Below are 24,764 nucleotides of genomic sequence, written 5' to 3'. Positions count from 1 at the left end.
ACCACTTAAAATTTGACATATTTTCCATAAAAACTATGAAATTATCCTAATGGTAGCAATGGTTGCGTGTTTCAGTACCACCGTTTCCAAGATATTAATTGACAACCAACCGTTGCAAACTTTTACATTATTATGAATCTATGTAAAATTTTACAAGTGTCTTGCAATAATGGAAAGAGAGGGGATGTAGAAAAGTTTTAAAAATAGACTTACAAGATTAGATTCATAGCTGTATAGTGGCCAGTTGTGTTATAGGTTAGAAACATTACTAAGAATTTTACTAATAGTTTGGGGCTTTCACTCAAACCTACACTCGGCCACTTAAACCCTTCTCCTCGTCTACAATCATTATATCTTTCCTGCGGGGTGCTCTAACCATGCGTAGCTCTTCTAAGATATACTAAAACTGACCTAACCTAAAAAAGTGCAGCATTTTCAGACGGTCGACAATATTGCCTACAATATAAAATAGGCATAGTTTACATAGAACTTTAGAGATTTGATGGTTTGAAGTAATTTCATGTATTTTTCGAATTATGTTAGGTTTTGTATTGTATTCAAGAATTTCCCCGTTGGTATAGGGCGCCGCAGGCTTAGACGCCAGTGTGGTCCAAAAATAATTTAAAGTAAGCACCAAATAACTAATTTTTCATATACATATGTAATTTTGAAATTATGTATCCAAACTTATTTGTTTAACCTAACTTTTTGTAATAGGCCTCCAGCTTATTTCTCTATTTCTTTGTGAAGAAAAGAGACTTAGGGTTGCAATAGAGGACACTAATACAAGTAGGACCTACTACAAAAAAGAATAAATTTTCATTAGTAGGGCAATAATAAGCTAATAATTAATATTAATTTATAGATTCGCTTGATCACGCAACCTTAGCATGATCAAGAAAGAATCAAATACTAATCTAAATATTTGGCAGTAATTATCAATAAATCACTTAAAACAATATTGCTATGTAATAGATATTAAAATTATACATTAAGTAATGTAAAGTAGAAAAGCTTTATGGTGCTTTCCCTTCCCAATTTTTTAAAGAAATAAATTCAAAATAGGTTGGTTGGCTGTTTTTTTCATATGCCCAAACCCTGCTGGCTACTCAGTACCCAAACCTAAATTTAACCTAAAGTAATAAGCACCAGCTTTTTTGTTTGTTTTTATGAAGAACGGTGGTGGGATTAGAAACACCCAGATAAATGTAAGAAAATCAAAGGGTAAATGACTAAAAAGATTTTTAGCAAATTTGTAGTAGATATTAAAATAAGAAAATATTGCATCCAGCTTTGACAAGAACACAAACTAATGAAACTTTACATGAGATATCTATCTATTTAGCTATGCTAACATATCCTTATAAAAAAGTCCAGTACCAAAAGATCTCGATAACCGTCGAACCGATATGGTTCTCCTTTACAGGGTAGTTTCTTATACATCCTTTTAGATTCATAATTATTTTAGGGGGTGGAGAGGGTACCACTATCCTCCCAAGAGAAATCGCCTAGAAACCTTAACATGAGACATCTATCTATCTACATGGATGTCTGTCTATCTAATTCACTGTCCATTTATTCATCTATAGTTGTACTATATGGTGCTTTTCCTCATAGTGAACAGCGAGCACAGACATCCCCCCCCCCTTCACCCCAACGGCCCCAAGATATTAATTTCTGAATGCATTATCACTGTAGAGCACTATCCATGCGGAGCTATCCTTTCCCAATGTAACTGAACTGAACCTTACCTAAAAGAATAACATTATATACTTCCATGTATTTTATAATAACCCTAAGCTGCACATCTATGAACGTTAACATCCATGTTTAGATAACGAAAATATGCATTTTAAAATGAAACTAGTAAAAATTTCATAAAATATAAAATAAAAGCCTCATTAAATATTTTCTCTTTGCATCTGACCACGACTTAATTGTTATGACTTATACGTGTCTCTTTCTACCTAATTATCTATCCATCTAGCTATCTATCTAGCTAACTAAATATAATTATAGTCTATACGTGTCTCGTTCCATCTAATTATCTATCCTTCTAGCTATCTATCTAGCTAGTTTAATATAATTATATTCTATACGTGTCTCTTTCTATCTAATTATCTATCCTTCTAGCTATCTATCTAGCTAGTTTAATATAATTATATTCTATACGTGTCTCTTTCTATCTAATTATCTATCCTTCAAGATATCTATCTATCCAGCAAAATAAAATTATAGCTAATACGTTTCTATCTAATTATCTATTCTTCTTGCTATCTATCTATTTAGCTAACTAAATATAATTATCGTCTATACGTGTCTCTTTCTATCTAATTATCTATCCTTCTAGACATCTATCTATCTAGCTAGCTACATGTTAGCACAGTCAATATGTGCCTCGTTCTATCTAATTATCTATCCTTCTAGCTATCTTTCTATCCAGCTAAATAAAATTATAGTTTTATTAATACGTGTCTCTTTCTATCTAATTATCTATCATTCAAGATATCTATCTATCTAGCTAACTAAATATAATTGTTGTCTATACGTGTCTCTTTCTATCTAATTATCTATCCTTCTAGATATCTATCTATCTAGTTTAATATAACTATAGTCAACACGTAGGTCCTTCTATCTAATTATCTATCCTTTAGCTATCTATCTAGCTAGATATGATCATAGTGAATGCATGACTATTTCTATTTAATTTTCTATCATTCAAGATATCTATCTATCTAGCTAAGTATATGTGTCTCTTTCTATCTAATTATCTATCCTTAAAGATATCTATCTATCTAGCTAAATATGATTATGGTTTATAGGTGTCTATTTCTGTCTAATTATCTATCGTACCAAAAATATACCTATGTAGCTAAAAATAATTATAGTCTATACGTGTATCTTTCTATCTAATCATCTAGTCTTCTAGCTATCTATCTAGCTAAATATAATTATAGTTAATACGTGTCTCTTTTTATCTGATTATCTATCTTTCTAGACATCTATCTTTTTAGCTAGCTACATGTTAACATAGTTTCGTTCAATCTAATTATCTATCCTTCTAGATATCTATCCAACTAAATGTTAGCATTGTCAATACGTGTCTCGTTCTATCTAGTTATCTATTCTTCTAGCTATCTTTCTATCCACCTAAATAAAATTAAAGTTAATACGTGTCTCTTTCTATCTAATTATCTATCCTTCAAGATATCTTTCTATCTATTTAGCTAAATATAGTTATAGCCAATCTTTCAAGATATCTATCTATCTAGCTAAATATAATGATGGCAATTTCGTGTCTCATTTTATGGTCCTTACAGTTATAAGTAAGTAGTTAAAGAAAATTTCTTTTTAAAAGCGAAGCTGTTCTAGAATTAGGATCTGTCCGTACGTCCATCTGTCTTCCCGACCGTAACGAATAGCTCTTATCGTTGATTTTGGCTTATTAGACCTACATACTTACCCTTCACATAAATTGGTCTTCAATATCTCATTTTCTTCATTTGATTTGAGAGTTTTTAATCAGAAAAGAACCTAAAAAATCCTGATGATTTTGAAAATATTAATGGACCAACACCAAATTTGAAGTTTATTGTTTTGCCTTACTAACTTTACATGCAGCTAGCTCCCAAACGGCTGGCAGCACATTTGAAAGAAACAAGAAATAGTTAAGAAATAAAAATTTACAGGATTGGCGCAGCTAACAAAAATACGCGGATTTTTTAATATAATTTTTCGCGCATTTTTGTAAGCTGTGAACTTCTTGTGCATTTTTAGTGATTAATTATTTGAGATTTCTTTTAGCCATTTGAATTCTGGTTCTTATGATCTGCGTACACCGACTGTGCTGCCAGCCTTTTGGGATCTTTATACAAAGTAGTAAGTTTTTTTTGTTTGCCTATTAAGATTGCGTTAACCATTGAACCAATTGATTTTTCAATTTTAGGAAAGCTAAACCTATGCTTTTAGTATCTTATTTTTTTTAAAGATTAAAGTCTTTGGATTGTTTTAAGCTATTTTTCTGCTTCTCTTTCCAACCCCCCTTTCGAATACATTATCGCTAGGTACGCAACCGCTAGTATCAAATATGGATTTGATATCTTAATAAAAAGCCTGTAAAAGATAGATGGATAGTTTTTAATGTCTAAATCTAAAGTTCATTTGGCATGACGTTTGTAACTAATTTAGAGAGTGCAGGACACTTATTTAAGAAATCTTCACTAAAAGTTAAAAAAAAGTTTAAGTAATGAAGTAGCAGAATAGTTATTTCTCGCATCGTATTATAAACAGCTTTCCGCGGTTATAAAATGTACAATTATAAGATTAATACCAGTTTATTTAGCCCCGAGGTGCTGATTCGAATAAATACGAGAAAAATTTTTAAATCTTAAGGAAAGGAAAATCTGAATTCAAGAAAAATAATAAAATAAATAAGATAATTTAAAAAAGGAAAGAAATGTAAGAAGAGTTCTAACACATTAGACTTGTATATTATTGCCCCTTTTTTCTAAATACTTTAGTTTTAGAATTTCTGTCTGTTTATGTTTACATTTGTCCTCTATGATCTCACAAACAGCTGGTCTAATCGTCCATATAATATTGCTACTTTAATTGAAAATACTTTGGTTAGATTGTGCGCACGTGAGTCATTAGGAAGGCAAACACTGAGATTTCATTTTCATCCCATCAACCTAAAGAAGATATAAACATAGTTTATACTTTCTTTCATCAGCATTTTACTAAAGTAACACGACGATTGTCTGTGTTTTTTTTCAACTGCTTTCACTTATCTTAAAGAAATCACCCTTACAAAAATTAACCTCCACCAAAAAGTCTTTCCAGGGATCTAAAGGGATAAGACAATTGATGTACATCCCCAAAGACGATAAACAAAATTACCCCTGTAGAATACAATTAGAGGTTGAAAGGTTTGAACACTCAACATAATGAATTAACTAATCAAAATTCAATATAAGTCACCAAAGCTGTTAGGCCAACGAAAAACTTTGAGGACTAGTGTAATAAGCAGACCAATGTCCCCTCCCTCCCAGATATCTTTCAATATTTTTCTTTATAAAATGAAATTTAGGGAGTATGGTAAATCTGTTGGGTCGAGATTTTTTCCAGCTTTAGACCTATATAATATATAACCTCTGAGATTTTTTTTTTTTTTTTTTGGGGGGGGGGGGCCTCCAACTCCCAACAAATAGATCACAACCACCTCAGGACCAGTATCTATATTTTCTGATGTGTGTAGAGCTACCAAGATCTTAAGCTTCAGACAGACATACGGACAGACAGATATTGTAATTGTACATCATCGTCAAACGGTTAACTAAACAAACAGATATCCTATTTTATGGTCCACGCTTCTATAAGCCTCTAGAGGCACCAATAAAGTTTTTTATTCAATCAAATTGCATTGACGTTTTATAAGCTTATTTATACAAAATCATTAGATGATAGTAATTTCTTTTAAAGTGGTTCTTCGCCTCCCTTCTAAAGTAGATGTGAAGCCATCTAGGACCAATAAGAATACCTAGCAGTTATCAAGATGAACACACAGACAGACAATCAATCGTCCTATTTATTTTACATTGAGAGAGTCAGATAGTTAGCTTTATGAATCACAAAACCTTAAAACTTTATTTTGTTGTGACTTTACACTATAAAAACAATTTTTTCGCAGCCACTAGGACAAAATTTGAATAGGATATCAGAACTTGACGATAAATTTTCTATTTTGAAAATTTAAAGTAGTTGTTAAATGAAGAATTATTTCACATTTTAAAAAGATTTAAACCTACCAAATTTTCTAAAGAAATGGATTATTTTATATTTTAAACCACTTGCGTCTGCGCCCCTAGTATCAAAGGTAAAAATGGGGCAGTAATGTATAGTCTATATTTAACCACAAAGAAAACTATATAATTAAGAATAAAAAGTAAAGCAAAAAACATATCATGGAAACCTTACTTTACAAAATAAGAAATCCAAGCCATTAAAGGTTTTTTTTCTTTGTGAAAACCAATTTAAACTCTTTGTATTAGGTTAGTTTAGATTAGTTAATTTAGAATAGAGCTGTGATAATAACACAATTTTCATATTTTGGACGTACTATTGGCAACTTACAAACTCAAACAATTTTCGTAGTTTAAGTCACTATTGGCAACTTAGAAAATTTAATGACCTAACCAATGGCATAAAACCTGCCCCGATAGGTCTGAAAATTGCTTAGATTGATAGAGGACAAAAAGTTTTTAGAGTTAAAGTGTTGTCCGTTTGTCAAAATTAAGTAACATAGGTTAACTAGCCTAAACCGTAGATATTTTGGGTTACTATTGGCAATTAACGACCTATCCTATGGCATAAAACCTGCCCTGATAAGTTTGAAAATTGCTTAAATGGAAAGAGGACGAAAAGTTGTTAGAGTTAATGTGTTGTCTTTTTGTCAAAATTCGACCTCTAAGTACCATATGTTAACTAGCCTAAAACCATATAGATATTTTGGGTCACTATTGGCAATTAACGTCCTAACCTATGGCATAAAACCTGCCCCAATATGTCTGAAAATTTCTTTAATGGAAGACGAAAAGTTTTTAGAGTGAAAGTGTTGTCCGTTTGTCGAAATTCGACCTCTAAGTACCATAGGTTAATTAGCCTAAAACCGTATATATTATTTAACAATTTTCGTATTTTGGGTCACTATTAGTAACTTAGAAAAATTACCGACCTAACCTAGGGCATAAAACCTGCCCCGATAGGTCTGAAAATTGCTTCAATGGAAAGAAGACAAAAAGTTTTTAGAGTAAAAGTGTTGTCCGATTGTCAAAATTCGACCTCGTAGTACCAGTGAACTAGCCTAAAACCGTATAGATATTTTGGGTCACTATTGGCAATTAACGTCCTAACTTATAGCATAAAACCTGCCCCGATATTTCTAAAAATTTCTTCAATGGATTGAGGACGAAAAGTTTTTAGAGTAAAAGTGTTGTACATTTGTCAAAATTCGACCTCTAAGTACCATAGGTTAACTAGACTAAAACCGTAGATATTATTTAACAATTTTCCTTTTTTGGGTCACTATTGGCAACTATGAAAATTTAACGATCTAATCTATAGCATAAAACCTGCCCTGAAAGGTCTGAAAATTGCTTCAATGGATTTAGGACAAAAAGTTTTTAGAGTAAAAGTATTGTCCGTTTGTCAAAATTCGACCTCTAAGTACCATAGGTTAACTAGACTAAAACCGTAGATAATATTTAAAATTTTTCCTAATTTGGGTCACTATTGAAAATTGTCCATTTGTCAAAATTCGACCTCTAAGTACCATAGGTTAACTAGCCAAAAAACTATAGATATTTCGGGTCACTATTGCCAATTTAACGACCTAACCTATGGCTTAAAACCTGCCCAATAGGTCTAAAAATTGTTTCAATGGAAAGAAGACGAAAAGTTATTAGTAAAAGTGTTGTCTGTTTGTCAAAATTCGAACTCTCAGTACCATAGGTTAACTAGACTAAAACCGTAGATATTATTTAACAATTTTCCTTTTTTGGTTCACTATTGGCAACTATGAAAATTTAACGATCTAATCTATAGCATAAAACCTGCCCTGTGAGGTCTGAAAATTGCTTCAATGGATTGAGGACGAAAAGTTTTTAGAGTAAAAGTGTTGTCTGTTTGTCAAAATTCGACCTCTAAGTACCATAGGTTAACCTGCCTTATCTACCTATAGATATTATTTAACAGACAATTTTAACATTCGGGTTACATATTTTTAAACCTAGGTATAATTTCAATTTGGGTCCATTTTGGGACACTTTCTATCAAGATATCAGAACATTAGTGTTGGTCGTTATCACACTCAAATTTTATGTATTGCACAAATCTAATTTTTTTTAGGAAAAAAACTATTTATTTATTTACCTATCCTAACAAGCGTCATTTTTCCAAATGTTTCTGGCGCAATGATTTTAAATGAATTAGTGTATGGAAAAAATGAATATTAGATGAATCTTGATGATTTTGTTCACTGGGTCATGTTATCGATCTTAAGTTGAATTATTTGAAACCTAATTAAGCTTATAAGATATTATTCTGAGAACTTAGAACTGTCTGCTAGCTAATAATACCAATGGTCTAAAAATCATTCCCCCCAAAAAAAGAAACCCCCAAAAAGTGTCTTCTTAGGCTAAGCCACCTAAGTTTGAAACTCAACTCAGTTTAGGATGGCTGTGCACAGTTTTCAACAGAATATCAGAACAGTAGTAGGGGTACATTTAGGGGAGGGCAAGAAACTACGTAGAAATTAGGGCGCTTTTTAGACATAGCAACAGAAGAACAAAAGATATACATGTGCTTTTCAACGGACGACATAGAAATTTTTAGCGCATTCTAATTCTTTCTTAAATTGTAGCTTTACAAAAAATTTTAAAAATAAAAGTACTTAAATAGAATATATATCTCTATAAATGACATTTTCATCTAAAATTAACATGTCTTTTTGATTAAATGTAAACTTGCCATTAGAAGCTAAATAATGAACTCAATTATCCTTGTTTATTTCATTTCAACAAAAGTTTTTTAAAAGCATATTTATGCAATTTCAATAGCTAGCTCAAAGCATATTTTCTACTAGGATATCAGCACAAAAATGAGGGAGAAAATGCCTTTTATACATAGTTTTAAACATATTTTTATTTGAGAAGGTTACTTTGAATTCCTAAAAAGCTGCTATTGACGCTAAAATTGCGTAAAAAACATGCTTTCTAGAAATAAGAATCTTCAGAATATATCAAACGTATTGTTATTTCATACATACATGGCATCTTTTTTATAGTGGAGTGTGCAAAATAATGGCAAAGTGTTGACATTATGTTTAATAATTTACCCCTCAACACAACCTTTTCAAGTACTTGTCTGTCTGTCCGTCCATCAGTCTGTCTACCCTCTTTTCTTCACAAACTATCTCATCCTGTTTATTCTGGGCAAAATACAGCGACTTTGAGTGTCATACACACACACACACACACACACACACTGAGCACGAGGAATAATATATATAAAGGAGAGGAGGTGAGAGGGTATAATAGGCTTGGATAGGGGTGGACTAGAGAAAATGGGTGAGGAGTGGAGGGTGACAATTAAAGCGCGGGAATCCTTCTTACAAAACAAGACTGTACTTTTGAAATTTGTGTTTTCAAAGTAAAGTCATGTGAAATAAGTTGAAAAATTAAATTATAGGAATATAGGGGATTCTTTTATGTAGATATCTAGATATGAAAAACATACAAAATATATCCGTTTTAAAGTTTATTCATGTATTTCTAATAGTCTATAATACAGAGTAGCAATTGATGTCTTTCCGTCCATCCGTCTGTCTGTCCGTCCGTCTCAATCTTAAGATCTCAGCAACCACTGAACCGATTGGATTCTACTCTTCAGGGAATATACCTACTGGTTCTGTGGTGGTTTTTAGGCTATTTTCTTTTAAAGGCATCAATCACATCTGAATTAGCTTTCAATATCACAGTAAGTAAGCAACATCAAAATAAAGCAAATTTTGAACAAATGTAACATTAACAGAGAAAAGTAATAAACATTATCTACAAGAAAAAATATTTAGCAGTTTTTAACAAATTACAACTCAAAAACCTGTATTTTCATAGCTTATAATTTTTTAGAAATGAATGGACCAACACCAAATTCTAAGGTTATTGTTTTGACTAAATAATAAAAACAGCTAGCTCCCGAATGGCTAGCAGTGCATCAGTGTATTCATATCATTAGAACTGGAAAGGTCTTTAGGAAATCTGTATTAGCCATTTACAAAAAAAATACACAGCACACAAAAACACACAATTCTTTTTAAAAAATTCTCCCATTTATGTTTGATGTGCTTCTCCTGTGAAATATCCGTTTTATCTATTTCTTTTATTTTTTAGATCTTTCTATTTTGGTTGTATAATGATGCGTATACAGAGACTGAGCTGCCAGCCCTTTGGGTTTCAGCTTTATTTAAAATAATTTCTTCAAAACAATAACCTTTTAACATCATTCTGAATTTGCATTATTGGAATGCGATAAAGTTCTATTTTTTTTCTGCTAAGAAATTTTTAAAATATTTAATATACAACATATTTTAATTCTACATTTGCTGTATTAAAGAACAACAGAAATATTCATAATAAAATTTGACATCTAGTGGCAAATGTATGAACTAATATATTTCAAAGTTAGTATGTTTTTCAACCTATTTTAAATAAAAATACACTATTCTAAGACATAAAGATATTTCGATTTTAGCAATCATGCTCAATTCATTTTAAACTAATATACAATTTGGAATAAGAAGTTCATCTGAAGTCAATGGGGGACCAAGTTGGAACAATGTAGGGAAATATTTTTAGAGACAAACATGTTAGAGAAATAAAAGAAAGAAAGAAGATCAAAATATTTGTCATTTTCTGCTATTTCGGTATTTTTTTACTACAATTTCACAATCTATGAAATTTTTCATAAATGCAGTCTTTCAAGTGTGTATCTGACTCGACTAAAACCTCCCCTCACCCTTCCCCAAGAAGCCCCATCTTGTCTGGTTTTGCATCCCTCCCCTTCAACCCCCTCTACCTCTCTTCCTGCCTTACATTCCATAACTGACCCTTTCCCACCCTCCCTCCCTCTCTCAAACTTTTGTCTCGGATTTATAAAAAGGGGGAGAGAGAGAAAGATTAAGGGGTTTGGAATTGCCTCCATAGAGAGAGTAAGAGAGGGAGAGAGCGAAAGAGAAAGAGACTGGGATGGAAAGAAAGAGAATTGTCCCAACCCGGCCAAAAGTCTTAGTAGATTTTTAGTACGTTTTGGATTTCCAAATCACGAGGTGTAACATATACCCCGACATACAAGCAATAATAATATTATAAACCAAAAGTTTTTTTTCGGCGTTTTAACGCCTAATAAAAAAAGCATAAAAGTTAACATTTGAACAAAAGTGTTATCAAATATATTGTTACAAATATCTATCTATCCTAAATGTGATAGATAAATAGAAGATAAAGTTTAACAAAGCAATATATCCAGAAAAAAAGTTGTTTCAAAGTCTAACTATAATTCCCACATTTTATTTGGCGGGAAAAGATTAGAAAATCAGCTGTTTAAATAAATTCAAAAGTGCTACATATAAAAATTATTTGAACCAAAAATTAAGTGATTTTTGTGATAAATTCATTTTGTGTTGTATAATAAATAATGAATTTGGTTCAGTTGCAACAAAACCAACACTCTGCCATACAGAATTCAGATAAACTCAAGTAAGTTTTTTTCTTTCTTTGATGACGAGAAAAATAGCCTTAAACCATCCCAGGGTCTATATGAGATTGTAAACTAAATCTGTTCAGTGGGTAACGAGATCTTTACGGACATACAAGAAAACTTTACTACTTTAAATGATAGTGCCTATTAGTTTTAATTACAAAATTTTTAATAAGTTATTTTGTACTAATATGTTAAGAATACTAATTGTCTTGTTTGTCCATAAAGATCTCGCTAAAACCATTTAAAGATCTATGTGAAGCTGCACTTATGAGAACTCGATTGGTTCAGTGGTTAAAACGTTTTAGAAAACAAATTTTAAACATTATTATGATGTCTGAATGACTTTGGGAGGAGTAGGTTGCGCTAAAAATCCGTAAAGGTGTGAGTTTTAAGGCCTATGAATAATAAAAGAACTTTAACATTCACTAAATATGTATATTTCTTTTTGAAAAGAACTATAGACTAAATTAAAAAAAAAGTTACCTTAAATTTTTATCGTTCTCCTTCTTTTTTTAACTTAAAACTCACAACGTTTACCGATTTTTAGCACAACATACTACACCGGTAGTGTATTATTTATGTCTTTTTAAGATATTACGGTTATCTTAGCCATTTTTCATCCGTTTTTCAATTTTTTTCAAGAATATTATTTTCAAACGTTTTTTTTTGGGTTTGTATGACTTAAAAATGCATTACTTTTCATTACTATATAGGCATATTTCTAAGCAAATTCCTTAGGTTATGTTTCTCGAGCTAATTTGTGACTCGTCTTATTGATAATAAGCTTTGACATAATGCTTTATATAAACTATTCTTCTATTATTATTAATATACAATGTATCATATATATCATATAACTAATATATTATCAATATACAGACTAAATTGTGTAGACCAAACATCTCTGCTGCTATTAATGATAATTGGCTGAAATTTTTGTGTAAGATTCCCTTTATCAACGAGCATGTAGTATTTCAAACATATATGATAATTTTTTATATTTTTTTGATTAATGGCTACTAAACAACTGCCCTTTTTATTACTTTGTCTTTATATCCATCCCTAATTTATTGTGCTTTGCTACTTTTGGATGTTGTCATCCTTGTTCGATTATAATTTGTACGAGTAAAATATTAATATTGTGGCAACTACTAAAAGGAACTGGTTGGCTGGTCTACACGTAATCATACTCCATAATGCAGATTATATTAATATTCAGAATCTCATATCATGTTTACTTGCAGGATTTACCATTTTTGTAATCTTTTTTTTTCTGCACGCGGTTTTCTTTAGTCTGTTTTCAGTAGCGAAGCTACTTGAAAGAAAGCTGTGGTTTGTCAATTAATCTTTTTAGGATGGGATACAAAACTTTTTCTTAATCGTTGGCTATTAAGCTTTGGCGGCTTTAATTGAATTTTGATTGATTGGTTCATTAAGGTAACTGTCCAAACTATGTTTCAATAACTAATTGTAATCTAAAGAACGGTTAATTTTGTGTATCATAATTAGGGATGTACATCAATTTATCGGCTATTTTTCCTTTAGATCACTTAGATATTATTATGGTGTATCTTTGTAAAAACTTTTGATTATTAAAGACATGATTACGTCCTTTAGACAGCCAAACCTTTTACTGTTCGAGCTTTATCTAGAAGTCTTATTTTTTTGCACCTTTTCTAATTTTTTTCATAGGTAAAAAAGAACAAAAATAGAAAATAATATTTCTGTTCCATATTTTTGTCCTTTGGACCTTAAGCTTTTCTTTGATTTATAAGCATTAGTTTCAAATTTGCTGTACATAGTTTTGAACAAAATTTAGAACACAGTAATAGTGTCTGACTGATTATGACGTAACAAAAAAAATAGCCAATGAGAGGCCACTATAAATTTTACCATTGGTCAATAACGGCCGCTCATTGGCTAATTTTTTTTTGTTACGTCATAATCAGTCAGACACTATTACTGTGTTCAAAATTTATAGGTATTCTATTTTTATGGGTTAAGGGATATATGTCGCCCTGCATTTCTGCCATTTAAAATGATTAATATAATTTGTGTTTTTTTTAGTTCAGAGCAATTTTATTTATTAACAATCCTGATTTGATGTCTTATGGAAATTGTATGGCATTAAAAAGTCATACTAAAAGTGCAATATTGTCAACAATTTGCATGATATTTACGTTGCCAAATAACATTACACCTTACTATTAAAATCTAATAAAGTTGTTATCTTTCAATGTCCTATCCTGGATCCCTGTCTGTTTAAGAGACATTTCTATAGCCCAGAGAATCTTATGCCCAAGTTTTTTTGTGAAAAAAAATTATGTATCATATAATAATAGAGATACTCAATAGAGTGCTTTAGAAGCCTAGTTTCATATGTTTAGGTTATCTCTAAAATATTTTTTTTAATGTACTGTACGATAGCATGATTTAACTGTTGTCCAAAAGACAAAAATCATTGATTTATGTGATATATTTTAAATAGCAGAAAATTGAGATGTCTTTGGGATTTAATGCCCTAAGAATCTTTCCAAAAATGGAGAACTAAATCGGTTCAGTGATAAATTTTAAAAAAATGACATATATTATAATCGGAAAGCTTTAATCCCTCTTTTTATAACAATTCTGTTATTTATAAGAGACATAAGTAGCTTGAGGCAATAACGTGTATATTGCCTTACTTTCTGTTGTTTTTTCCTTTTTTTGGGGAGTTATTTTATTACTGAAATAGTTAATTTTAAGTTGATAATCCCTACTAAGTATTAGGTATATAAAATAGTGTATATTTTTGTTGTATTTTAGAGAAACTTCTTTATTTTTGGAATGTTTTTAGGTGTTTTTTTTTATTTTGAATAAAAGTCTTGCTGTCGGTTTTAGGCTACTTTTATTTCTTCTCCCTCCCCTCAAAAAAAACCTCGTATTCTGAGCTTTTTGATGAAGTATCTCTTGACCCATAAATGTAAACCTTTTTTATGTACAAACATATTAATGAATTAATAATATAATACAATGATTTTCAAGATAAAATGCTAAAATAAAGATTCATTTTTATCTGAAAAGCTTTGCAGTTGTATTTAAATGTCTTATTTTTTTGATGGAGGTTGATCTAAATACTTAAAATAGCATAAAACATGCGCTGGAAAACAAACAAAGCTTCCCTGAATATTATATATTTGTTACAGGGCTTTTCAAGCTGTTGTTTTAAATCAATTCTAATAACAGACTGAAATACCATAATACAGAGTAGCTTTGCTACTAAAAAAACATGATTATGCATATATGTTAATGGGTTTAGGAGCTATATGACTATTATGCTTTATATTATACTAGCGGCTACGCCCCTAGAGGCCTCTAGTGGCACTTTAAATGTTTTTGTTTGTTAAAGTTAATTTTTATTACGATACCTCTTTATTTGACGTTGAAGTCTCCCCTAATTTTTTTAAAATTTCGATTTTTTTGTCATTTCTCTTGGGAGGGTGGTGGTACCCTCCCCCAAAATAGTTATAAACCTTCCCGGGACTTATGAGAAGCTACCCTGTTAAGGAGAACCCGATCGGTTCAGCGGTTAGCGAGATCCTTCGGTACACACAGACACACAGACATCCTGTTACTTTAGTATAAGGATGTATGTTATATACAACTTGATTATAATATTAATCTATCTTATAAATCTCATTCCTTTATATATATTAAAAATGTAAAAGTAATAAGGACGTCTAGATCTTGAGTAATGCAGCTAAGTAATTACTGATAAAATATTTTAGGTAGGTAGTAAAGATACTTCTTAGGTTAGGGAAAGTTGAGGAAGGAGACATTGGACTGTAAATTATACTGGTATCCAAAGTTTTATTACAGATTTTTTAGTCCAAACTTCTAGTGTCCGAACTTTTAAACCAATAATTTTTAAGAGTTTCCATTCTCATAAACATTCATGTGTACCTTTTTAATTTTTTTTATGACAGAAATATTAACCAAATTATACGATAGCCCCGCTACTATGAATATAAATATATGTAGATTAAAAGAAAGATAATGATAACAAGAAAATGATATTTCATCTAAAAATAAAAACTAGATTGCTTCAATTTCAAATAGTTATTTGTCTGATGATTATAACCAGCGATAGAAGGGTGTCAACACCCCCCTTTAAATTAAAAAAGAACCTAAGGTCTGTTATTTTTCTTTTATTTACCCTTCATGGTTTCACACGCCCCTGTTGAATCGCTGTGCACGCCACTGATCATAACATTTGCTGTAGACTGTGTAATTGTTATCAGCAAAGAAAAGCTCTTAAACTGCTTTTTAAATGAATAATTTTTCTTATGGTGTATCCCTATCCTTATAATGATTCTGTTTGGAAAGGTAAAGGGGTTATTCATAAATAAATAATGAAAAAACCTTCCCTGTACATTTATCTCAAGGAAAAATGCATAAAATTTTTTTAACATTTTTCCCTACTTCATTTTTAGTAGGTATTACTTTTATATGAGAAATGATTTTAAAATTTACCTAAACAAACGCAGATAATTTTGCTTCCCTGAAAGGCACAGTCCCTAGGTCAAGCCTTTTCCTTAAGAGATTGAAAGAAAAAATATGCTATGTAATCTAAAATAGATACCTAGTATTTTAAGGATATATCTATTCCAGAAATACAAAAACATAATTTCCTGATTGGTTGGTTCAAACTATTAGTTTTAAAACTTGGCTATAATAGACTTTCTACCTAATATGATACATCTTATATGTATTAGACTTCTTGAAACCAATATCAAACAAGGAACAATATGCTAATAATGACCTTTCTAAAGTTCTTATCCTATAGAGAAAAATTATCTGGTTTTGACCAATCTCTGTATTTATAATACATAATATTTGTTGTTTATATAGAAATGTTAAATAGAAGGGGGGAGGTCCACGCAATAAAATTAATCACAGGTCTTTCCTGTGCACACTCTTACTATGTTAGTATTTTGTGCTGACATTATATCGACATATCATTACATTCTTAATGCCGTTGATTGATCCTTTGTGTAAACATTCAATTTCAATTGTCGAATTTATGTCATTATATAAAGAACCAAAAGAACAATACTACAGTTTGGACAAACTTTTTAAATTATACATATGTCAATACAATGTTTCCAGTTTAACATGATCCATACATGAAGGGTCAGGTATTTGATTCTACTAGGTTTTTCTGTCGTTTTGTGAAAATGTCAATTTTGACGGTTTTATTGAAATATCTCACAGGGTTAAGTGTGTAAAAGTTTTAAGATATTTTATGGTTTTATTTTCAAAATTTGGCCAGTTTGTACAATTTACTTTAAATGCGCAATAATGCTAAAACGATCAAGATTTTGTCCCAAAAATAATACATTTTTTAAAATTTGGTAAAAGTACAAGAAGAAATGAATAAAATTAAAAGACCTCTAGTAGCATTTTATTGACAGCTTAATGTCTTTTCATAGCTGACATTTAAATATGTACACTATGTCATACGAAAATAACAACATAACATTTTTAACATTTTCTTATACTGATGTAAAGTCTATACAAGTAATGAGAATAATTGCTGTAGACCAATTTAATAGTTGTATGAATTTATTTAGCACGTACATTCTTTTTATGGACTTTTTAGTCGTAAAAATCACTTTCTTTTAAGCGTTACTTCTCTTTGATTTTTAGGCGTCCAGCTGTTTTTAGCAGAAAAAGCTTATTTAAGCACAGTGTTTCGGAGCCGGAGCCGGGAGCAGCAACATTTTTGGTGGAGCCGGAGCTGGATCCGGAGCCGTATTATCGTTAAAAACGGCTCCGGCTCCGGATTAGCTAAAATTGATTTTTTAAAGTAATATTATAATTTGGCAACGGTCTATTTCCATATATTAAACTGAAAAACTATTGTTACTTAACAAATAGACACACATCCTTCTACTTTTATGTAGCTTTAATCAAATAAAAGCAAAATATTTTATATCATTTATTTTATTTTATCAAATTCAATAATGAACAAAAGTTTATATATTAATTTTAAGGTAGGAGCCTAGCCGGAGCTGGAGCCGGAGCAGGAGCCGGAGCCGTATTTCCAGATACGGCTCCACGGAGCCGGAGCCAGAGCCGCATCAAAATTAAACGGCTCCGACACCCTGTCTGCCACCTATGGTTATAATTGTACTTGTTCTTATGTCATTAAGTCACAATTAAAAGATACTTTTCTTAGTTTTGGTTGAGAAGATCCGTGTAGAAAGTCTTTTTTACTACTCAGTCTTGAGATAATTAGGGAGGGAGGGGACATAGGATTTTAAATTTCTCTGGCACCCAAAGTTTTGCAATCATGTTCTATTTGTTAGCTCAAAACTTTGGGTACTTCTATTACTTTTTGTTAGGTTGGTGCAAACTATTATTTTTCAATCAATTTTTTATAATAGCAGGTGGAAATTTTTTTTTTTTTTTGCAGAAATTTTATTTATTTAGAAATTGATTGATGAACAGAAAAAGTTAGATACTAAAAAGTTAGAACAGGTTAATGCCGCACTTTTCTAAAGACATTCCTTTGTTATAGAGTAGCTTTTACGACTTAAAACTATATAAGATAAGAAGATATTATTTATATCTGTATAAAATATTACTCTAATAAAATGAGAACCATCATTTTTCATCTCCTTTGCATTATTTTCAGGGATTTTGATACTCGAAAAATATTATTCCTCTATTTTTACACAAAGAAAATGATCCAAAATCATGTTGCCGTTGATAATAAAATCAAAATCTTTTTTTTTGACTTGTTCAAAATTTGAGGGAAAAAAATCACCTTTTCCTTAATCCTGATTATAATAAAATGTACCTAAAAGATAAAGATAAGAGTAAAAAAGCTGCATTTGCTTATTTTCTATGGAGCTAAGCTTCGCTTTAAATCTTTAATTTTTTTGGTTGGATTTTCTTTTGTTTATTAGCAAATAGACTACTTAGGTCCAAACACTAATCTTGATTAAACTCAGTGTTCTATCAAAAAATATTAATCTACAATAGGTTAAATTTAGTTTTTCTTAATTGCGATGTACTTAAATTTACCGTCCATTGCGTTCTTATCCCGTACTTCATTAATGCTTTTTAAATGCCCATTTTACCAAACCCTTAGATCAAAGCCACAGTCCAGCCATTTTAGAGATCTTAAAGCAAACAAATTTCCAAATGAAACCGACACACATCCTTCTACTTAAGAGAGAGAGATATTGTATAGGTATCTGCATTTGTTTGTTTTATATTTTTCTCAAAATAAAAGTGAAAAACTTTTTTATTAACTCAATTCTGCAAAGAATGTATGAAATAAAAAATATTTCGAGGGATTGGATTAGTTTCATGAAAAAAATTTGATAAAACAAGGCAGACACTGACCTAAGTATTTAGATATTTTTTTGATAATATCTGTCAAAATTAAAGACTTTTCTCGTATCTATTCGGATCTGGTGGATAGGAACCGGTTCTCATCCATACGAAAAAACTATGTCTAGCATCGTATTATATCCAGTTTTCTACGAATATAGAAATGTACAATCATAAGATTAAAACTAGTTTTTTAGCCAGTGCCTTCGGCATCTCGGGGCTAAAAAAACTAGTTTTAATCTTATAATTGTACATTCTATATCCGCGGAAAGCCGTTTATAATATGATGAAAGAAATAACTATTCTCGTATTAATTCGAATCCGGTAGATACGAAAAAACTATGTCTAGCATCGTATTTTATCCATCTTTCTACGAATATAAAAATGTATAATCTATATCCGCGGAAAGCTGTTTATAATACGATGCGAGAAATAACTATTCTTATTTTCTTATTTCTTGTAATAAAATATTTTTTTTTATTATCAGAGGGGCTGTAAATTACAGTGGTAGGTACCCAAAGCTTTCTTATTCTTATCCTGAAAAACTATGGGTACTTTATAAATCTTAGTTTGTTGGGTTTGATGCTAGAATTTTTCAACCAATCATTTTATATTTCAAATTGGTAATTTTGTTTATAATCATTGCAATGTACGTCAATTTATCCCTTAGACATACTTGTCCTTTTTCAAGAATACATAACTCTATTTTAATAATGTTTTCTTTGGTGCAATTTTGTGAACCAAATAGTTTTTTTTCACAATAAAAATTTTGCCGAAAATATCCGAAGAAATATATTAGGACTCGCATTACACGCGGTTCCTAGGGAATCTTATGTCATACAATTACAGAAGAATATTTGGTTAAGGCTAGCTGATACTGTGAAGCTATAAGAAGCGACTTTTAAGTATCACATTAAAGTTAATTCTTTTTATATCACATCCTAGCTTTTTTTACAGCATAGTTAAATACATTGTTTTCCAGTTTTGTATTTTTATTTTTATGTGCTTTGTATCTTTTTCAAATTAATTTTTATATGAAAAATTTTTGAAAAGAGGGACTATCGGGCTGTAAATTACACTGGTACCCAAAGTAATATTATTCGTTAACCGATAAAATTTGGGCACTTTTATTGAGTTTTGATTGGTTGATTCATTTAGTTGAGTGTCTAAACGGTTCAACCCCTAATTGAATAATCTACAGAAGGGGTAATTTTGTGTATCATCATTGGGGATTTACATCAATTTATCGGCCATTGTCTTTTCCCTTTAGACCTCTTCTTTTACCTCATGGCCTTGTAATGAATTATAGTCGCGTATATCCTTTAAAATTTCTTAATCCTACATTAATTATTATTTTCTTCTTTTAATTGGTGATATGGATATGTGATGTTCATTAAATGGCATTAAAAATTAGGAAAATATTGTGCTTAAATAGTCAAAAGCTAAAAAAATTAAACAACAAACTTTTTATTAACGAACGGGCTGATCACTAATATATTCATTTAAAATATACTGATATAACCTGAACACTAACATATTAAAAAAATAATAATCATAACTTTATTTACTTTGTATATTGTTTCATATTTAAATATAATAAAAATTACTGTAGCCTTATTAACTACATTTAAGAATAAGAATATAAACTTTTATACAATTTTATAAGAAAAACTTGTGTAGTTTTGTTTATTTTGATTTTAATTACATATTTGTTAAGATACCCCTTAGGAAGGAAGGATATATGGTAATAGTAAATTATAAACTGTCTAATAATAATATAAATAGGTATATTCCTTTATAAAGCGAGTGGACCTTCAACCCTCCCCGTATAAATATTTTTTTACAACTCTTGTGGTTTTGTAGCTATGATGGCCATCCTAAAACAGACCTAACCTAAATAATCTTTATAATAAAGTAAAAGGATATCTGTGTACCGATCTCTAACCACTAAACCTATATTGTTCTCCTTTCCAGGGTAGCTTCTCAAAGGTCCTTGAAAGGTTAATATTTTTTGGTAAACAGATGATCTTAACATAATTTGAAAAGAAAATATTTTACGTGCCCCTGGAGCCCTCTATCGGCGTAGGCGCTATTAAATAAATAAAGAAAAAAGGGGGGGGGGGCAGTTTAAATGATCAAAATTATGATAAAAGAGATTCTACCAAAGTTTATAAATGAACGGAAATAAATGTTTTTTATTTGGTGGGAGGGAAGGAAGGAAGGAATACCTTTAATTAGTTCTTTTGGTTAAATTAGGGGTTTATTAATGGTTTTTAAATTCAAATCTAAAAATAAAAAAAATCTTTTATGTAAACTTTTCAGTAAAAAAGTTTTGAAATTTCTCCCACATACTTCCTCCCCCCCCCCCCCCAAAAAAAAACCGATTTGTTCTCCAATTTAAGAAAGATTGAAATCTTGGGAAGGTTTTACGCTATTATTTAAAATCCTTTAATACGAGCCCCTAGATGCTAGGGATGCAAGCATAAATAAAGTAACTAAATGTGGAGTGGGTTAAAAAAACACATAAAGTATATTATTGAATCGGGGAATATATCCCCCCCCCCTCCCCCGACAAACCAAAATTAATAATTAGGTTCGCAACTTGTCAACCACATTATATAATTGAAAAATAGTAATATACCAATGCAACTAGAATGATAACATCCATAAAAGCGAAGCGAAACAAATCAGACATGATAGGAATTTATAGAATTAGGGTAATCAAAATATTTAAAAATCCACATGTTTTAAATGGACTTTATTGTCGTTGCTAAGCTTTCTAGTTTCTTACTATTACAGGAATCACCACCATGCATGGTTTGAAATCGATAGGACAATTGTAACATTCCTCAATTAACTCACTGTTACGGAAAGACGTACGGACGGACCGACTCTACCATTATTATAGAGAAGCTTCGCATTTAAAAATAAATATCTTTATATTAATCATCCTTTTTGGTAATATTTTATTTTTATTATAATTGATAATGTTATTTAATTATTTTAGGTAAGTAAAAACCATCATATACCGACAAACTTACATTGGGGTGGGGTATCTTTGCTTATAGACAAATTCATATTAATATTAATAAATCTTCGAATTCCATAAATTGAAAAAATACGTTGAAAAAAATTAAATATACACGACCTCAAAAAATGAGAATAGGGACAAATATTTATCTAAACAATTTTCAGCTAAAGATTATGCTTAAACTTTTCAACCATCAAAAGAAATATTATTATTTTCTATATCTTACTGTACAATAAAATGCTGTTAATTTTACAATTACATTCTTGCTTATTGGCAGATTTAACATATTATGTGATTTATTGACAGTGCACTAATTGCTAAAAAATGCTAAATTTTTTTACATCAATGATATAGTGGTACCACTTACCTATTGGCATTGCTTTTTTTGAAAGTTGGTGAAAGAAAGTTTTTCTAGAGAATTAATATCAATATTCCAATGTAGCTCTGCGCATTCACTTCCGCACTTGTATCAAATAGCTAAATCTTCAGAACTTTATATTATTACAACAGTACAAACTAAGCCCCTTTCCCTTAATTTGCTTCAATCCCATCATTAAACACGATCTATTACTATTTTGTCTTTTTGAGAATATTTAAAATTTGGGAATGTGATTACATGCGGACTTGTATGCACACCTCTACACATCAAGTGTTGGCTACTACATGCAGACTTTTATGCGCATCTCTATACATCAAGTATTGGCTACTACATGCAGACTTGTATGCACACCTCTATACATCAAGTATTGGCTACTACATGCAGACTTGTATGCACACCTCTATACATCAAGTATTGGCTACTATATGCAGACTTGTATGCACACCTCTATACATCAAGTATTGGCTACTACATGCAGACTTGTATGCACACCTCTATACATCAAGTATTGGCTACTACATGCAGACTTGTATGCGCATCTCTATACATCAAGTATTGGCTACTACATGCAGACTTGTATGCACACCTCTATACATCAAGTATTGGCTACTACATGCAGACTTGTATGCACACCTCTATGCATCAAGTATTGGCTACTACATGCAGACTTGTATGCACATCTCTATACATCAAGTATTGGCTACTACATGCAGACTTGTATGCACATCTCTATACATCAAGTATTGGCTACTACATGCAGACTTGTATGCACACCTCTATACATCAAGTATTGGCTACTACATGCAGACTTGTATGCACACCTCTATACATCAAGTATTGGCATACTACATGCAGACTTGTATGCACACCTCTATACATCAAGTATTGGCTACTACATGCAGACTTGTATGCACACCTCTATGCATCAAGTATTGGCATACTACATGCAGACTTGTATGCACACCTCTATACATCAAGTATTGGCTACTACATGCAGACTTGTATGCACACATCTATAAATCAAGCATTGGCTACTACATGCAGACTTGTATGCACACCTCTATACATCAGGTATTGGCATACTACATGCAGACTTGTATGCACACCTCTATACATCAAGTATTGGCTACTACATGCAGACTTGTATGCACACATCTATAAATCAAGTATTGGCTACTACATGCAGACTTGTATGCACACCTCTATACATCAGGTATTGGCATACTACATGCAGACTTGTATGCACACCTCTATACATCAAGTATTGGCTACTACATGCAGACTTGTATGCACACATCTATACATCAAGTATTGGCTACTACATGCAGACTTGTATGCACACCTCTATACATCAAGTATTGGCATACTACATGCAGACTTGTATGCACACCTCTATACATCAAGTATTGGCTACGGGAATGAATGATTAGAATTATCATATCACGTAAAAATAGTTTACATCATTTTTAATAGAGAACTGTAGATGAAAAGGCATGTAGCTTGATAAAAAAATCTCAAAAATATTAAGGAAAACCTAGTTATTTATTGCATTGTATTATAGACAATTATTCGCGGATATTAAAATAAAAAATTACAAGTTTTATGCCCCAATGCTAAATAAAAATTTCAAGTATGGCTGAGAACCGGTTCTCATCCAACGGATATTATTAAGTTTCGAAGCAATACTGAAAATATAATTTCGCCTCTTTCATTCTCCCGAAATAAAGCATTTAAAATAAGAATTTTATTTTAAATTTATGTACACCCCCAATTATGGTAAACAAAATTAGCCCTTCTTTGTATTGGCGGAGAAGTTTAAAGCAAGAGTCTTTATTATGCCATCTTTCGTATTCTATGTTGTTATGCTTCTAAATGGGTGACACGATGTTCCTAGCTTGATCATTCATGACCTACCACACTTCATACATACAGACAACGGATAAATTTATATTATCTACATTTCAAATTTTCTGGGTTATGTCTTTACTTTAGAATTATGAAGTTCTTTATTGTGCTTATAAAAATGACGCCATACTAGCCTACCATTGGTCAATTGTATTGGCCTACCAGTGGTCATTTGTATTGTATGGCGTCTTTTTTTTAAAGGCACTAAGAGGTCTTTACAATTGTTTTTAAAAATAAATTGTAGAATAAGGTATGTTAAAACCTTCCTCGAAAAGCATAGATTATTTGATTGATAATTAAATCCGTCAATTAGTAATAAAGAAACACATTTTTAGAGTTTTGTGAGCCTTGACCAGATAGATTTTTACACCCATCAATTAACTGTACATTTTAATATTTATCATAAACTAGATTTTTTGTTATTTGAAATCCGCTAATGAAAAGAATTTAAATGTACATAATAACTTTATGACATTTAGCAATTAATAATTTCCTCGCATGTCTTTTTAAAAAGTTATCCCAACTTTTGGCTAAACTTGTTGATAGCAATAATAGTTGTTCAAACATTTTTGCAAATTTATCATATTAGCAAATTTGCCTTTTTTAAACAAGTTAGGTACTAAAAGGTTCTTTTTAAAAACACATTTATAATGCTATTTATGATGTACAAAATTACCCATTATGTACGTAAGAATTATTGGTGGGGGAAAAATAACATCATACAATACAAATGACCAATGATAGGCCAAA

The 24,764-nt window shown here is 30.8% G+C and overlaps 1 protein-coding gene across 2 annotated transcripts in view; it reads left to right on the top strand.

The window, feature by feature from the left end:
- Positions 1-10,664: 10,664 nt before the first annotated feature.
- The window catches only part of LOC145326812 (uncharacterized), a 189,991-nt gene continuing 175,891 nt past the window's right edge, over positions 10,665-24,764 (top strand). For both annotated transcript variants that reach the window (XM_080170239.1, XM_080170235.1), the window contains exon 1: positions 10,665-11,312. In XM_080170239.1, the coding sequence (XP_080026365.1) occupies positions 11,251-11,312 (62 nt within the window). In that variant the 5' untranslated portion in view covers positions 10,665-11,250. The remainder of the gene's footprint in view (positions 11,313-24,764) is intronic.

This window comes from Acartia tonsa, chromosome 8, assembly GCF_053477335.1.
Source record: "Acartia tonsa isolate MP-2025a chromosome 8, ASM5347733v1, whole genome shotgun sequence".
NCBI lineage: Eukaryota > Metazoa > Arthropoda > Copepoda > Calanoida > Acartiidae > Acartia > Acartia tonsa.
The sequence above is the reverse complement of the archived record's forward strand: the minus strand, read 5'-3'. Positions and strand labels throughout refer to the sequence as shown.